The sequence below is a fragment of the Diplotaxodon limnothrissa genome, linkage group LG13 (assembly GCF_057381915.1).
Source record: "Diplotaxodon limnothrissa isolate DT_005_m linkage group LG13, D_limnothrissa_male_GT1.1, whole genome shotgun sequence".
In the NCBI taxonomy this organism is placed as follows: Eukaryota; Metazoa; Chordata; class Actinopteri; order Cichliformes; family Cichlidae; genus Diplotaxodon; species Diplotaxodon limnothrissa.
In genome coordinates this window covers 14,708,748-14,726,458 of record NC_140608.1, presented here as the reverse complement: position 1 = coordinate 14,726,458, position 17,711 = coordinate 14,708,748, and the positions used below count along the sequence as shown (strand labels likewise).

General features: G+C 40.7%; 2 protein-coding genes across 2 annotated transcripts in view; one reads left to right on the top strand and one right to left on the bottom strand.

The window, feature by feature from the left end:
- Positions 1-17,711, bottom strand: part of wdfy4 (WDFY family member 4) — a 37,100-nt gene that overhangs the window by 6,388 nt on the left and 13,001 nt on the right. Inside the window, exons 25-54 of the mRNA XM_085369949.1 lie at positions 17,477-17,667; positions 17,221-17,373; positions 17,064-17,137; positions 16,557-16,715; positions 16,346-16,434; positions 16,152-16,248; positions 15,855-16,057; positions 15,512-15,678; positions 15,320-15,439; positions 15,062-15,241; positions 14,818-14,976; positions 14,298-14,424; positions 14,063-14,214; positions 13,580-13,818; positions 13,380-13,495; positions 13,088-13,279; positions 12,904-13,010; positions 10,381-10,458; positions 10,068-10,259; positions 9,914-9,983; positions 9,615-9,829; positions 7,598-7,746; positions 7,398-7,512; positions 7,135-7,220; positions 6,988-7,050; positions 3,021-3,063; positions 2,733-2,852; positions 2,169-2,292; positions 1,979-2,085; positions 728-878 (exon numbers count right to left, since the gene is read on the bottom strand). Coding sequence (XP_085226075.1) covers positions 728-878; positions 1,979-2,085; positions 2,169-2,292; positions 2,733-2,852; positions 3,021-3,063; positions 6,988-7,050; positions 7,135-7,220; positions 7,398-7,512; positions 7,598-7,746; positions 9,615-9,829; positions 9,914-9,983; positions 10,068-10,259; positions 10,381-10,458; positions 12,904-13,010; positions 13,088-13,279; positions 13,380-13,495; positions 13,580-13,818; positions 14,063-14,214; positions 14,298-14,424; positions 14,818-14,976; positions 15,062-15,241; positions 15,320-15,439; positions 15,512-15,678; positions 15,855-16,057; positions 16,152-16,248; positions 16,346-16,434; positions 16,557-16,715; positions 17,064-17,137; positions 17,221-17,373; positions 17,477-17,667 — 4,038 coding nt within the window. The remainder of the gene's footprint in view (positions 1-727; positions 879-1,978; positions 2,086-2,168; positions 2,293-2,732; positions 2,853-3,020; positions 3,064-6,987; positions 7,051-7,134; positions 7,221-7,397; positions 7,513-7,597; positions 7,747-9,614; positions 9,830-9,913; positions 9,984-10,067; positions 10,260-10,380; positions 10,459-12,903; positions 13,011-13,087; positions 13,280-13,379; positions 13,496-13,579; positions 13,819-14,062; positions 14,215-14,297; positions 14,425-14,817; positions 14,977-15,061; positions 15,242-15,319; positions 15,440-15,511; positions 15,679-15,854; positions 16,058-16,151; positions 16,249-16,345; positions 16,435-16,556; positions 16,716-17,063; positions 17,138-17,220; positions 17,374-17,476; positions 17,668-17,711) is intronic.
- Positions 5,939-6,781, top strand: lrrc18a (leucine rich repeat containing 18a). Its single transcript, XM_085369950.1, has one exon. The coding sequence runs from the start codon at positions 5,939-5,941 to the stop codon at positions 6,779-6,781; it is 843 nt and encodes a 280-aa protein (XP_085226076.1).

The following is a 17,711-nucleotide window of genomic DNA, read 5'->3' as shown; positions in this document are numbered from 1 at the left end:
GCTAATTAGTTCATCAGTTAAGCAACAAAAGAATTATAAAGAAATGATTTGATTAAATTTCACACCATTTCTTTGGATGCTTCATATCTGTTATCACTTATGCAGCTTATTATCCAGAAGCTTAGAAGAATAGTTATAGCAAATTCTGCAATATCGTTGATCACTCATATGCAAATTAACATAGAGTGCTTCAGAATCCAATCAGGACATAACTCCACATGGAGTTCCTCTCATTTGAATCATTGCTTAATCACCAACATGATGAAAATACACTGGCCATTTCATTAGATATACCTGTTCAATTGCTTATTAATGCAAATATGCAAAAAGCCAATGACATGATAGCAATTGGGTGTATGTGGGCACACAGACTGTAGTCAAACGTCACCAGAACAGGATGGGCAGCAAACAATTGTGCAGCAACTTCATGTCAATATTTGGTGTTTTCAACAAGGTCAGCACCTTGTTGAATGTATGCCATGATGAAGGCAGCACAGAAGGCAAAAGAGGTCCAACCCTTTACTAGCAAGGTACACCTGATAAAGTGACTGCTGATTGTATGTAGCATATATGACTGAGGACATACAGTACACATTCTGACCTCGCAGAAACAAAACAAACAAAACAAAAAAACAAGAGACAGGGTAGGGAAGTCTGAATTAATCACTTTACATTCTTTTGTTTTCATTTACGAACATTAGGTACACAGAGGATTCAAAAAGCTGACCTAGCTGGATTTGGTTGGAGTTGATCAGGAAGTCTGGCAGGTAGAAGAACTCCGGGATCAGCTCTCTGACGTCCCCCATGTTGTCTCTTGAGGCAGACTCCCACTCTTTCTTTATACTGTAAAACATCCGCTCTGGGATATCAAACCCTCCCTGTGAGGAGAGCAGACAAAACCCTGTCAGACCCGCAGAACATCACTGAGATAAACTTTTCTTTGGGCATATTAATAAAGCAGTCTGCCTGATACAGTGCAGAGAATCATATTTTATGTTCTTTATTGTATTATGTAAGCACAGAATATTTGCTACCATTAGAAGAAAGCTTTTCATCTTTCTGTAAAATTCCATCATCTGTGATGCGAATCTCATGAGAGTGAATGTAATTTAGAGTAAAACAATTACCTCAATGAATGAAAATAGCATATATACTGGTAAACTGGGTTAGAGATGTAAATCCAGTTATGGATATTACTACACACCCATTATGTGCTTCAGAAGACAAAAAGGCTTCCTAATTCAACATCTTTATTGTTTTATTCTGACTATCAAATATGCATGCCTTTTCATTATAATCAACTGGATGCTGTGTTGTAAATTGGTAACATCTGTGGCTATTTCCACTGGCTTCTTTTGGACGCTATGTGTAATTATTTGCATACATATTAAAATGTCCTTATAATCTGTTTTTGTACCAAAAACAGCATTAAAATGGGATCTGGACAGCTGAAAATAGCTCACATTAGTTTCATATTAATAGCAAGATTACATTTAAAAAAAATGACAATGTGATGAATGCCAGTGGGCATCGAAAGCACAGGGTTTGCAGAAAGCCCTGTGGGTTACTAAAACATACTGAACACAACTTTCCCCGTCATTTCATCTGACAAATTAAGACAAAACTTCTTTAATGATCTCATTTATGCTGTAACCTTATCAACCACAACAAATTTTGCATGTTTTCAGTCTTATGAGCCACAGCACTCCACAGCAATGACATGAACCTCTGCAAAATGGTTAATATTTCTTTTTGCTGCTAGAGTTGCTCCAATTGGTCAAATTCTGGACTTTAATAATAATGTGAAGTTATGATGCCTAACTGGCAAAAATGTGACTGCCAAATGAAAAGTCTTGAATTTTATACTTTGTGTGTCATCATCTTTAATCTAAACCACTTTTACAGACATGTCAGTAACAAGGTCTACTTTTTCCTACATGCAAATAGTATTTTGTTAAATTTCTGTTATTGGACTCACCTGTAGCGCCTGGAAGGTGTGCGAAAATGGCTCCATCCTGACAAGGAAGGATGCCACAATAATGGCCGAGGAGTAGTGGGTACAGTAGTGGCATTGTGCTGTCAGGTCTGTTAGAGAAAATCACTTTAAAGATACTAACAGTGACATGAATAAAGCAGTACAAGTAAATAAAATTGAGCCAAATGGATACCTTCACTCTCTTTGCCTTCAACTTCTTCGTATCTCTGGATAAACATCCGTTTCCTTTTCTCTGTTTGAGCTCCCATCGGCTTGGACAAATCCCGGAACGTTGCAGGATTTGACAAATCAAGAATCTGTGAAGGACACAGATAAATCATACATTTGACACATCTTTGTCCCCACCTCCCTCAAAGGATCTCGTTACATTTATTGGACCAATTTAGCTGGACTTGGTATTACTTGGGCCGACTGAAATTTCTCCAGGCTCACCGGATAGCTTGCTAAGCCAAGCTACAGAGCAGCAGGAAGGATTTGTTTCACCCTGAGAGAAATGAGTGACACCTGATGTGACATGTTGCAGTTACAGCAGGGAAGGATAAAAATGGACACAAAATGCTTTTTTAAAATTAGAATTAACAATCCCCATCTTCATTGATGCACTTTTGATTGATAGAGTAAATTGTTACAATTTAGAGCAAATCTTTTGCAGACCCGTTAGCTTCTGGTTGTGGACCCTTGAAAAACCACAGTTTGAGACAATATTTAAGACAGAGACGTCATGTGTAAGGTTTACCTCTGACTTGTAGTCAGCAATGATCCAGGGGAAAACCGGATACTGCATCAAGTCATTGTATGTCCTCCCAGCGATCGTATTCAAATGCATCAAGTACTCAAAGTTACTTATCTCCCCCTTCTAAAGGACAGACAAGAAAAAACAACAACTTAGAAACAAGTCAATTCAGAATAAAGTGGATTACATCAATGCCATTTATTCAACTTTGTTGGCTGCTCCTTCAACATTGGCAATGGATGTCTTCCCAAAACAATCTGTGAGCACAAACAACTTCGTAACATGCATTACCTGCCATTTAACAAGGGCCGTCTTTTCAACCACAGGAGTCTTTCTAAAGCACAACAAGAGAAAATACTTTGAATTAGCAACAGAAGCTGATCACTGAGCAGTGCCTATCAACACAAAGTTTTCCTGCTTGCTTTGTTGCCTAGCAACCACAGTTTAAATGTATGCACAGCAGAGTTCAGCAACAGCAGCGTAGCTGAGGTGAGCGAGCAAACTTGGAAAACAGAGTGTGTGTACACAGCTGCAGGAGCAGTTAAGGGGCTGATGTGAGCTACAGTATGTAGCATAAATAGTGAGCAGACATGTGAAGGATATAGCACATGATGAGGAAACGAGGTAATTAAGACTAGGTTCTTTGACTTGGAGCTACTTCAGCAAACTGGAATGTTTGAAAGAAGATTTGATGACTTGAAGGGCATGTTTTGACATGTGGCACCATTTTTCCCTAACGGAAGTTGATGATTACTTGGACAACAGGGGCACCATCATCTTGTGAAATTCCTGTTTCCCAGCAATGAGAAACAACGGTTAATATCTAACTTGGTGTCAGCTGTTTTTACTTTATTTAGGTATTGTATTGTTGTATAGTTATTTTTTATAACTGACTGGGAAATATCAATGCTGACAGGTCAATTTGTCCTGTTTAGGTTCTGATTCCACTCTTTGCGAGAAGGAAACAGAAAAGTCACAAAAAGTAACAACTGTTTAAAGTCTTTTAGCTGTTCACTGCTAAATGTCAGCTTATTTCCAGACAGATCCATATCAGGTGATACTGATGTTTGAACAGACATGCTGAATTTGCCCCATTTCTTCAGGCACTACAATAAAAGCTGCTTGTTAAGAAACTAAACCAGTTTGCTTATCTCTAATTACAAGAAAGTGTGTGACTGGCTTGAGAAAATAGATACTTAATAACAGTGTGACTAAACATTTTATTCAGTATTATACTCCTGCCTAAATGTGCTTAATCTAAATAAGGAAAGTGATCAACTGCTCCTGAAATCTCCTCTCTTCCTCTGTGGACTAGTAACAGGGCAATAAAGTCCAGGCGCCAAGCAGCCCAGTTGCTAAGTAACGTTATAAAACAAGAAGAACCTCAACTATCCCCGTTCAGATCAGGAAGGCAAGGAAAATTTTGATATAGAAGAATGGTCTTTCCTTGTCATTTAATCACAAAAACTTTCACATACCAACCAAATTGTACTGATCATTGTAAATGTACTTTGAAGGTGTTGCATCTCAATAAAACGTGTTTTGTTTTTTGCACAGAAGTGAGAGACTGTGAGATGAGCAACCAGTTCACAGAAGCTTAAGGAATGCTCTTCACTTGATTAACAACAATCCAAAGGGAAAAATATGGTAAGTGCCTGCCTTCATCCATTTTGATAATAAGTGGTACAAGTCCAAGCTCTAAAGCTATCCTTACAAATAACCTACTGTTGTCTAAATTTAGAACTTAAAAGAGAAATCTTATATAGCCACACAGGTCAGAAACAAGTGATGATCATGAAGCAAGACAACAACAACAAACTTAGACTAACACTAACACAGAAAACACTATTTTAGTTAAAGTTGTTATACTTAAAACATTTCAATAAAAGTCAGACAACTAGAATTATATGTTAGCATTAGCATGGTATGTATACGTTATTTATGTTTTGACATTATACACCCTTAAAATTATAAACTGTAAACTGTTAGACGAATACCTTTATTTATACAGGTGGCCCCATTGAGACTCAATGTCTCATTTACAAGTGAGACCTATGATCAATATGATGTACTGCCATGCTTTTTTTGTTGTTAAATTGTAAGTACTGTAAGGATTAGTTGCTTCTTGTTGTCCGTCCTTTCATTTGGCTTGGCAATTAAAGGCATATTGCACCTAAAACAAACTGCGGATGAAAGTCTTAAAAGTACAGTACAGACAGAAACTCAAAGATGAAATAAGGATGCACGTGGGAAATGAGTTCAAATGATCAAGAGCCTCTTAAAGTGTGTCCGTTTCGAACGCCAATAACTCCTGACCAAATATTTTGTAAAACTGCACTAAATCAATCATTGCATTTGGCTCAGTACGTGTTATCTAATTGCAGGCAATAATTTCATCCAATAGTTTTCTATAGGAGTTATAATGGGAACAAGCACCAGTGGATAACCTCTCTCATCCTGAGGATGATGAATGAGGCGAGAGAGGGCCTTGGGGTGTAACACAGACACAAACAGACACACACCTTGCTCTTTTAGACAGGGAGGGGAGAAGAGCGAAGCCCTCATTACACTCCCAACACTCACCAACTATCATTTATCAAAGTCCTGATTTGATTCTTTGCACACACACACACACACACACACACACACCCCCATGTCTGTCAACACACCTGCATGGCAATATGTCACACGCACACACTTTTCTTGCCTGAGAAGAGCCAAGCAACGCAATCCACTGAATGGTGAGGGAGCATCAGCACTCATTTGTTTTTGCTGTATTACCCAGTGTCGCCTCTCTCCTATTGTTCCCCAGCATTAGCCTTAATTAGAGAGTCATGCTCTTAAATACCCCCATGGGCAACACTGGGTGAGCACGCACTAGTGCAGTCACAACACTGCGATACATGCACACTCATGGAGACACACACGCTGTTCGAGCTCTCATTCCTCAGAGAGCATGCTTTCCCCACCGCCCGAGGCCTACATAAGCCCGTGTATTTGAATAAATCACATCAGCCTCACACAACGCACACACACGCTCACATCTTTACGCATAAACTCACAACCCTTTTGTTTGCTAGAGTACTGTGTGGTGGTGTAGATTAGATAAATTATTGTAAATTGGTCTCTTGGTGAAATAATCTCAAAAGGGAGGCCAAGTTGAAATTTTAAACCGACTTGTTCAGTAATTCTCTGTGCATTGCAGTACCATGCCCAAGAGAAAGGAAGCAAAAGGGACAAAGGTGACCCTCAAAACTGCAAAGAAGGCTATACGCACGACCCCAGATGGACGGCGTAGACTCGTTCTCAGCAACATGGGAATAACCATATTCCCAAAGTGCCTCTTCAAGATAACCTTTGTGGACGAGTTGGACTTGAGCCGCAACCTCATAGAAAAACTCCCAGAAAACTTTGGGGACTTGTCATCACTCAGATGGCTGGATCTACACAGTAACAAGCTAGTGTCTGTGCCCGAGTCCATTGGCAACCATAGGAGACTTACACACCTAAACCTCTCCAACAACTGCTTAACCTTTTCAGGTTTACCCTCCACCCTGGGCTCCCTGACTAATCTGAAGAGTCTCAATCTAGGAATGAATCAGCTTGATGACCTGCCTCTCACTTTGGTGGCCTTGGAAAATCTTCAAGAATTGGGCCTGTTTGATAATCTCTTTAAAAAGTTACCACAATTTCTGCAAGGCCTACGCAACCTCACCAAGGTGAATGTGAAACGAAATCCTCTATCATACCATCAAAGGAAAGATGAGACATTACTGAAGGGAAAGTCAGAGCATAAGGAGGATGTGTATCTGGTCCATGAGAGCAGCTTGTGTAGGACCTGCCTTAAAAGGTGTAAAGCAGAGAGGGAAAAGCTTATTAAAGGAGGTGCGGAAGGGAGAAGGGGAAGGGAAGCAGAAGGAGTAGATAGTTGCATGTCTGAAAAGAAAAAGAAAAGCGCATTTCCTGGCCTGGTGGCACCAAACTCAGTGGCTACAGTCAATCAGGATTTGTGGAGACTACGAGAAAAGCTTGAATGTGTGCAAGTCAAATGACCAGCAGGTCTCCTGATGTCAACTTATCAAAAAACAAAACAGCAGGAAAGGATGGAATGATAGGTCAGTCACACAGCATTTAATAGGCGTGTGCATTATATCAAGCTGTGACTATTTTTTGTAAGCTTAATGTTTCTACTGATGATTAAAAAGAAATTTGTTGAAATATTGCCTATGGGTGGTTCTAAGAAACGCATGACACTTACTTGGCATTAGCAATGACCTCAGCAACTCCTCTGCCCTTTAAGGCTGGCACTACTCTGCTCAACCTGTAGGGAGAAAAAGACCAAAGACAAAGATCAGAATGCTGAAAATAAATCTTTCTTATTATCCAGTATATATAAATATGTTACCTTTTATAAGCAGAGACATGGTCTTTATTCAGGAATACCAGGAAGGCTGAGTGACCGTTTTTCATGAAGATCTCAATAGCATCATCCTTACAGTTACAGAGAGAGGGACAGTAGCCTTTTTAAAGTGCATATTTTCCCCCACTTTAAACAGAAATTCTATCAGATTCGCTTTTCCACAAAGATAAGAGCAAATAAAATGTGTGTAAGAAGAGGAAGTTTAAGATCAAATGTGATTGATATCTGTAGGTGTATGGGTGTCTGACCTCTAAAAGGAAACGCATGAAGCGTGCCTCCTTGATATCTTCATACAGCCAGCATTTGCAACTGGCTGCTGGCAGGTCTTTATTTAGCATGGTAGAAATAAAGGAATCCCTCACACTGGCAGAAAGAGACACACAGGATGATGAATGACCGACAAGTGAAGATCCATGGTGTGCAGAACTGTAAACATGCACAGTTATACCTGCTGGGGTGGTGCTTCCTGCAACAAACATCTCCAGCAGGGCTGAGGGTGAATCCCTCACACAAGAGCAGGCTCTCCTGCCCAAACAGCAGCAAACCCTCTGTGATTCTGAGGCCGCTCACCATCACAACACATATCTTAGAGATTACCTACAGCAAGAGAGAAAGAGTTCTTGCATTAATGTTCATACTGCTGTTATTGTGTAAAGTACTTTACAATGTATGTATTGTGATTGTAAGCCCAACAAGGGACAATTGTTGAAAATTAGCAACAGCTATAAACGTATGTGCGTTACATCAGTGTCATGTTTTGTACTTTGACTATGTTAAATTGCACTGTCCCATTTAAATAAATAAAAATGAAATAAAAATGAAATTAACTTGTTCTTTTGAACTTTCATGCCAGTAAAATCCTTTCAAACTGAATTTCATTGAGCATAGAGTAGGAGATATACATTAAACCCCATGTGAGGAGCACAATCCACATCAGCGCCCATCTCGCTCAATCTCTAAGGACATGACATGGCAGCAACACAGGCACTTCAGGCCTTATTTGATTGATCATTTTAATCACATATTTTAATCATTATTAAAAAGACACAGTTGAACACTTCATTATCTGAACTGATTGATGGGGTTTAGCAGGCCCGGCCCCCTTTTTTCCAGCAGTGTGTGTTCCATCCAGTGCCAAAGTGAACCCACATGCTGCTTTCAGTACTGGTTGTAGCTAATGCTAACTGCATTGTGATAATGCGTGGATAATTCTATTGTCTCCCCTCATTTCACCACGAGTGCATGCACCTGGCTGTCTCCATGTGTTGGCCCCTCTGCAGGCCCTCTGAGACATAGCGCCCAAAAACCATATGGGGCCCTTACACACCCGCAGGCTCCTCACAATTTATACTAATCAAATCAGACTCCTTACCCCCAGACACACACACACACACACACACACACACACACACACACACGTGGAGGAGAAGGCCCTGCCTGGCCATTATTAGGAGAATTAATCACTGCCACACACACAATAGAAAACCTGATAAGTGATCAGAACCTCTTGTCTGAATGCACACGCAGGGATATGCTATGAATAATATCACTTAAGTGTTTAAGAAGAGTCAAGGTGAGTGAGTCTTAGCGACATGGTAGAGAAATCTTGCACTGAGTTATATCATGTTCAGATTGTGAAGCAGTTTCCAACAGTGAAAGCAAACTGGCACCCAGCCTACTGTCTCCAACAATGACTATATTTCAGAAAAAAATAGTTAAATTTATTGTTATCAAAGATTAAATACATAACAATAAACTTGTTTCCTTATCTCCTTACTGTGCGCTGGACAGATACGCATTATCAGTCTGAGAGCGATTTAGCTGATGATGGGAAGAAGGAGAGAAAAGGAGGACTTTTATTGACTAAGAGCCCTAATGTCAGACCATTGATTTCTCCCCACACACATTATTATCATAATCACACTATTGGCGCTGGCAAGCTAATTATGAGTGGGTCTCCCTTTGTGTGTTACTGCATGTGTGTGTGTTAAGTCTGTGCATGTGTGTGCATTTTTCAGAGCTAATGACTGTGTTCATTTGACAGGAAGCTCAGCAGGACTCATGCACTCAACCACTGCAAGACAACAGGACACACTTGCACACATCACACACTTACTAAGCGGATGTAAGACAGCTTGCATCACCTCCTACTGTTTTTATTAATACTTCTGTCAGAAACATTAAAAGCCGCGGCTGGTTGCCGGAGCGATGAGAGTCCCTGTCAACATGTGCACTGGTTTCTAACTCACTGTAAGAATGAGAAGAGCTGTGCTGGGCCTCAACATTAAAACATTATACTAATGAGGAAAGATGAAATTCTGATAGCAGCACTGGGCAATTGGAATCCCTTAGTCTACATCAGATAATTATGATTGTGAATATTAGTAGGGTGGGAAGCAGTTGTGCTTCTTTTTAGGACCATGTTTGCAGCCCAGCATACCAACACACACTCCAACCCAAAGTACCTCCTCTCCTGGGAGCAGCTCCTGCAGGATGACACGTATGTCCGGGCAGTCTTGCGTGAGGGAGCAGGGCACAGGAGCTAAATGGTCGGGTAGATCCTCGGTGATAACAGGTGTGTCTTTCAGTGCAGGGAAAAAAGTCAGTCGATCACATAAATGTCCTCCATCCTCTTCCTCGTCTTTAACCTCAGCAGCAACTTCACACAAGAGCTTAGGCTCTGTTAGAATGAAAATACATTTCCCCACTGAGCATAATGAGTCAATACAAAAAAATAAATTAAACAATCAGGTATCATCTTTACCCGCGTCACTTTCTGATCTGTTTTTGCCAACTTCGGACATGTCGGGCCTTATACCCAGCATTCCTAGCGCCTGTTGTAAAAACATATGACATTGTAACAGGTTAGACTGTGCACTATCTGAACATCAAATGTGTTTCACACAAAAGTGTTATACCCGTTTGGACTGTCTCAGAGTCTTTCTGCGAATACGTGATCTCGTTCGATTGCGTCCTTCAGCAGCGTCTTGCACCCAATCTTGGCTCAACAGCACTCCTGGGCCAGGTCCGAAAACGGCTCTTTCCCTCAGCAGCTCGGCCTCCAGTTTCAGCCACGTGAAGCTCAAATGCTCCCACTCAGAGGCACGTACCTGCGAAACGAAGCAGAATAGTGGGGGGTGAAGAGCCACAGAGGTAAACAGCATTAGACCCGCTTTTAAATTTGTAATAAAATACACTGCAGCGTATTCATGTTAAAAATTTCCATCAAACCTGTAAGTGGTTTGCCCTCATTTTTTCCAACACTTTGTAGCCTCTCTGTCGATGCGATTCCATGTTGGACAAAAACTCCTGCAAAGCAACAAGAGTAACCTGATGGGTGCAAATGAAAAGAGGGGCAGCACAATCACTCTTCCCCCAGCTCATATCGTACAAACACACACAGTACACATCATGTTCACATAAATTGTATATGCATAATAGTATTGTTGTTTCTTCATGCAATTACAATGCATTCATACAATTACATCTGCTCTAAATTGCATTCACTGGGCAAAATAAGCTAGTGGCTACAGTCTTACAATAACCCTGTCTGGAAATGTAATCATTTGTTGGTATTATCTAATTAACATAAACATTAATATTGCTGAGCCACACCACCGTAAAGGGCAAGGTAAGTGTGTGTCTATGCTTTTATATTGTGCGAGTCAGAGTTTATGCGTCGATTAAAAGAGGATAGAAATGAAAAATGAGGGAAAAAAATAAAACAAAGCCGTGTTGACACTGCAGGATGCTCATGTTCAGCAGACACACTGGGATCATATTCTGACTGTTAACTGCTTCATTAAGCCCATCATCACAGCAGTGCTCGCTGAGAGACTAGTGAAACAACATGTGTCCATCCTCACAGCTGACCCAGGAAAGCCGTTTAATTGACTGAATGAAAATGCGGTAAGTCTTTATATAGAGTCTTATTTACAGATACTAATTCTATTTTGTGAACTATAAACCCACGAACAGAATAATTGATTTCAAGTAGAATAAAAGGAAAAACAACTAGTTCTGCATTACAAGAGATGCAGGAAAAAGGAAAAAGAATTCGGGGGGGGGGGGGGAGAGAATAAAAGTGAAACCCAAAAATGTTCCAAACTTTGACAAGCTCGCCAGAGAATGAAAAGTGTTTCTCTAAATGACTGACTGCCTATTCAAATGAGAAGTTGTAGGGAAAAAGAAATAAAGGGGTAATCTGAGGGGAGATTATAGAAATATTACAGACAGAAAAGAGTGTAATAATGAAGTTTGCAAGCTAGAGCCATGTTGTGACAGATAAACAGCAAGTCGGCGTCATCATCTCCTAATTTCATTCCTTCATTTTGACAAACATAAGTAATATATAGCATTAATTACCCCATTTAGCAGATAGGAACCTCATTGGCTTTTTAAATGCTGCATTAAATACATAACTCATCTCTTCCCTCTGCAATTAACATCAGAACATCACACTCATTTCCATTTTAATGACTTCCCAACAATACGCCACCTTTGATGATAAGGCAACATAATGTCAACTTCATTCTGGGCTGGCAGTGAATGTGTAATGAACTTAACGTGATCATTAGTGCTGTTAATTATCTTTCTAATATGAGGACACAGATATGATTATGGAAACTGCATTCGGTGATGAAATAAATCTCTGGAAGGATTGCACTGAAGCTTGACTGAGGACACAGTCTGCCTATCAGTCTCTATATTCTCATTCATTACCTACAGTGGGCTTTAAAACTCTTTTTTGTTCAACAAATGTACATTTCTGAGCCCAAGAAACTATGCTCAGTGCTCTATGCAACCATGGATCCTGTGTCTGAAAAGAGACTCCCCATAAGCTCGTCACATGCCAAACAAAGGTCATAAGTTGATGATCCAGAAATTAATTAATGACTCACTTGTTTCTTCATGAGGAAGGATGGGGGAAAAAAAAAAAAAAAAAAAAGGAGCTGACTGGCTGACCGTAGCTGATGATTCCATTTTTTTTCCTGAGCACTCAGTGCATGCTGCAACCTATTTTGAGCAAAGTGGTGCAACTCACTGCAGAGAGGGAAAAAAAAAAAAAAAAATTCTCCTCCCTCTTCTTTCCTGCATCTCAGATGGAAAAACAATTCATCACCCTCTCTGATAGCCTGTCAAAGACTGATATGATAAAGAATAACATCAAATGAATAATGTTTTCATCAGATTGGTACCACTATAATTGCCAACCCGATTTCTGTGGGCAAGAGACGTGCGCAAGAACACACACACTTTAAGGGTGTGAGACAGACACACAGACGCGGTAATTTCATGCCTGTGTGCCTGAGTAATATGTCCCTGCTCCCTGCTCCAGATGGCTCGACGTCTTAAGCGTTGTGGGGGAACTAATGATGTGGGCCACGTGTTTTTCGGGGGGAAAAAAACAACAATAAACGCGTCTTTAACCTTCAGCTGCAAACAGTGTGTTGTAGTGAGTGTTCCCATGGATTGGCCTAACAGATATCAATTACAATGCCCACTCAGGGGCAATCAGCTGTGATAATCCAAATCTATTTAAAGAAATAATCAAACACCCCCACAGGGCTGGATGGCCCACAGCACAAGGATAGTGGTGACTTTGGGATGAGTGTTTGGCACAGAGCTCTAGGATGCAGAGACACATGGGAAAGGTAACAACCCCACAATCCTCACAGGGGGCAACAGTCACAGAGCTTGGGCCTGCTCTGTGCAGAAGAACCAAATACTGAGACAACGTAAGTGCACAATTACCTCTACAGTTACTGACTCTGGAACTGATTTTCTCAAAGCTGAGCGAAGAGCACTGCTGATGTCAAACTTCTTCTGAGAGCTGCTGGCCACTTTCTTATTCTGATACTCTGAAAGAAAGTCAGGGTTTAGATGTCAGTATCATGGCACTAATGGTCAGGCATTACCTCCCATGGCAGGAACTAACCTGTGTGTAGAAGCCAGGCTTTGCGTGCCATCTCCTCCCAAAGAGGACTAATGTCAGTCATGCTGACAGGCTCTGTCTGCACTTTGTGGCTCGCTGAGATCTCTATCTTATAGGTTTCTTCAAGCATGCGTTGCCTCTCCAATATGACCTTTGACCAGCAGGCCTCCACTAAGGACACTAGCTGGCTCTCATCTGGAACACACAAGCACCAAATTGTTCTGAGTGACCTGGTGGACTTAAAATTGACAAAATGTCAGACTAAAGTGGTAAAAGTAAAGGAAAATTCATATACCTGTCAAACCATCTCCTCCATTGCTGAGGGATCTGGATTGCTTAGTTTTGGCAAGAGACAGGCTGGATGAACTTCTGCTCCGTTTTTGTGCCACACACCCAAAACCTTCAGGATAGCTACAAAAATGTGAGAGTGTGAATTACCAGTGAATCAGGTTTCACTGTGTGCGCACTTGTGTGTGGGTTTTGTTTTTCTGTTACCTGCCAGAACGTATCAGTAACAAACAGTGAAGAAGGCAAGTAACAAAGTTGGCATTTCCATTGTAAGTTGCCATTACAACATCCCAGCGTTCCATTAAGGTCTGCAATGCCTTGATGACCACTTCCTTTTCTTCTTGGGAATGTCGCGGTTGAGACAAGAAGTAAAGGAGGACTTTATTGGTGCATGAGTAGAGGTCAGACACAATCTTCTCTTTTTGACTTTGGCCTTTCTCTAGAGCCTAGAAGAATACAGCAGTGCATTTATCATCAGTTAAAATAAAACCGAAACAAAATGAGTCATTTGCGCACTGTGGGCAGATGTTGCACCATCATAATTTAAAGTTCCCACTGATTATAAAATTGTCTCCAAATTAACAATTTATAGAGCAGCTTTGCAAGTTTTGTTAATTTAATATGTACACTTTTTAGAGGAAACATTCACATACCATTACATGCATGTTTGTGTATGTGCATTTGTCTCACCACCACAATCTGATCTGCGAGGAAGTTGAGCAAAATCTCACAGTCTGCCAAATAAGTTCCGATGTAAAGTTTCAATAGCAAAGTCTGACTGAAAAGCACCACATTCTCCATCAGTGTAACAATCCGTCCTTCAGGCCTCTCGCTACTGGAGTCTGGGAAATTAAAATAAAAAAAGTAAACACACTTTTGTGTACAGAATTCAAGTATTCGTATAAAGCATGGATTGTAATTCTACCTTGTGAACTCAGATGAGTGTTGTTGTCTTCCTCATCGCTGAGCATGTAGATGATATTTATGACCAGCTCCAGCAACTCACTCTGAAAACTCTGGCTCTGTTCAAATGATGCACCATCAGGGGAAAACTGCAACATTTAAGTAGTTAAGTGGTTAGAAATTAATGAGACAACATGTTGATAGGTAAAAGTTTTCTCTTTTAATTTGATGTTTGTTGCCATCAGCATCTGCACTTGCAGTGTCTAGCTGAAAACGTGTAGAACTCTGCACTGCTTGCCCTCTTTGTGCTTTGCCCTCCTAGTGGTGAATAATTTAATTGAGAATAGCTTGACTATGCTTGTTTTAGTAACTGAGTATAGAGTGGCACCTTCTGGACAAATGAGAGTTTTACAGTATTAGTGTAAAATAAAGAGGCCTCTTCAATGGAAATATATTTTTGTTTGTGATAAGGACATGTTGTCTATGTTTGATATATTTTATGCCGAAACATTACACAATAACTTGTACTCATGTAAATTCACCTCCAGTAGCAGAACAAAAGGATGAGCGTTGGTGTTGGCAGACACATTGAGAAGACTGTCCATAAGAAGAATACGGATGAAATCAAGGACTGGTTTCTGGGTTTGATGACTCTTGACTGTATCCTCGCCTTCACTCACTATGTTGCACTTCCTGGCCCCCTGAAAGACATGAGAAAATGAGTGAATAAGACCAGAGAGAGGAGAACTGCTAAAGAATTTTGTGGAACTAGAACACCACACAGACCTCTGAAATATCCAGAGGGAAAACAACGCCAGCGAGCGCGTGCAGGAATGTGGGTGATGCCCACAGTGGGTCTCTTGGCCGGAGGTTATGAATGAGACAAAGAAACTGCATCACGCTTGCTGGAAGCTGTGACTCCCATGATGTATCAGTGACTGACTTGCACTTCGATGGCGAAAAGGGCTGTAAGAACAAAAGCAAAGTTATTAAACATGATCCATTTCTGGTGAAAAACTGAAGTGCTATGCTTATTTATATTACCTGAGTGACAACAACTTTGACCAATTCCACCATTATTAAACCAGCTTCAACACAGAGGGGCTGGGCAGGAGTCTCCACTTGGTTGTCAATAAGTGGCTGCAGGATATCATCCAAACAAACCTACAGTATATCATAAATTATGACCAAGACAGATTACTACATTTAAAAATAAATAAACAACAAATTACCCACATTTCCCTTTGCAGTGTGACTGGTCTTCTTCCCCTGGAGCAGAGCAGCCAGAGCTTCATACACGTGAGGTAGATGAGACTGTTTGATCAGCAACTCCCGCAGTACATCAAAACCAGAACACGTGGTACTGACGCACTCGTGAGACCAAGAATTGGCTTGAAGATTGTCTGGCAGCATGGCAAAAAATTACTGATATTAGTTGGTTTTAGGTGAAATACTTATATGTGTAAAATTAATAAGTAACGTTCTCTATAAAAACTGCTGTTTAGTGTGGTTGTATTAGTACTTAAAAGCAATCAAACTTCTAATTAAACAAGTAAATATAATGTTAAACTTTATGTACCCATGACAGCAAAGGGTTCTTCCATGCCCCCAATGAGTGTTCCTGGAAGAACTCCCTCTCTGAAGCTTCTCTGCTGGCTTGGACTTGACAGAAAGTGTGTGAGGAGAATGAGACCCAGTTTAAATGTGGAAGGATGAAGGTGTGGCTGAAGGAAGAACAGGAACCAATCACTGCCCAAGGCATCAAATACGACCTTCTGTTGACTAGCAGGGGGAAAAAAAATTTTCAAGGTTAAGCAAGAAAATGGATAAATTCTTTATGCTCAGAATTTGGATAGCTAAAAGGTAACAGACTCACTCTTTGTTTAAAAAGTTGTCTGGCTCAAGGATTTCGCAAAGCAAAAGCAGCATCTGGTTGCGGATCCAGATGAGGCTGGCTGGGCCGGTACTCTGAGCTGCAGCACAGGGGAGACAGGCCTGGCTCAGTACAAGTAACAACTTGAGTTAAACATGACACACTATGAGATACGGTTTTGGTTTTTTGTGCTGTACCTGGCACATCTTGTGAAACATCAGATATTTCACCGCTTTCAGGTGCATTACTGGAAGGAGGAAGAGTGTAGACCAGGAAAAGCCCAAGTCTAATCAAATAAAAGGAATCCAGAGAAAGTATGAGCCCTTACCAACCATAATGAGATAACATACTTTTTTAAAAATGTAACAAAAGGACAGTTGTTGTTGACAGTGCGTTCCCTGTCTATACCTGCTTATGTCAGTGGCGGTCAAGTAAACCTTAAGGAGAGATGTGATGACACGAGAAATAATCACAACCTTCTGAATGGTCACAGCAGGGTCACACAACTCAAATAGCAGCTTTGGTAACATGTCCACGCTGTGGATGACTGCTGCATTCCCGTTGTCACTGTTGAGGATACAGTGAAGGAAAGGCAAACAGTATTAATATCAATCGCAATCTGTTCCCACAGACAGAAAATCTAATACAGCAATCCACTCAAACATTCAATCTTCTCTTCAGCCTCTGTCGCTGATTCTGTTGAACATTCCCTTGACTTTCTGTCATACAGTTCCAGGATATCGATGGGAAGCCGTTATAAATGTTGACAGAACAACCGATAAAGTCTGTCATCAATTCTGAACAAAAGCCTCTTTTGTGCCCCGTACCTTGTCAATCATCTGAGTTAATAATAAATTAGCTACTACATATGTAGACACTGTGGTCGGGTTACACGTTGATAACAGTGGAAATTACCCTGAGGAATTCAGGATTTCAGCAAAGTAGTTCAGAACTGAAAGATGCAGACTGTCTGGAGTATTCTGCCACACCTGAAAAACAGAGAGACATTAAGATTCTCACTAGCCTTCAAAAATAAAATAAAACAATAACAGGGTAAAATTTGGATACCCACATCTAGGTCACACAGCAGAGCTTGGAAAGCAGGTGTTTTCTGTAGGCAACCAGATCCATAGCCCGGCTCAAATGAATTTGTGAGATGCAGAACCAACTGAAAGGTTCGGTGGCTGACCAGACTGCTCTTCATCTTCAGCAGGAAAGCTAGCAGCTACAAGGACACACATAAAAAGAGATAACAACTGTAAACAGCAGATATTTATGTCTTTTAATGAATCAACTGTGCTACTCCAGCACATGAAGATCTCACAGACCTTGTATCCATTTATGCGGTTCATTTCCTGCTGCATGGCAGAGTTGGTCTCCAAAACAGAATGAAGGACTTTAACTGCTGCATACAAAGAGCTATCATCTGGTGCCATTGCAACCAGACTGAGAACAACAGCAGGTCCACCGACGTACAGAAAACCATTAGATGCAGAACTAGGGGTGAACGTACGCACACCTAGAAGGAAGTAGTCAAACGTAAAACAATAAATGAATAAATGA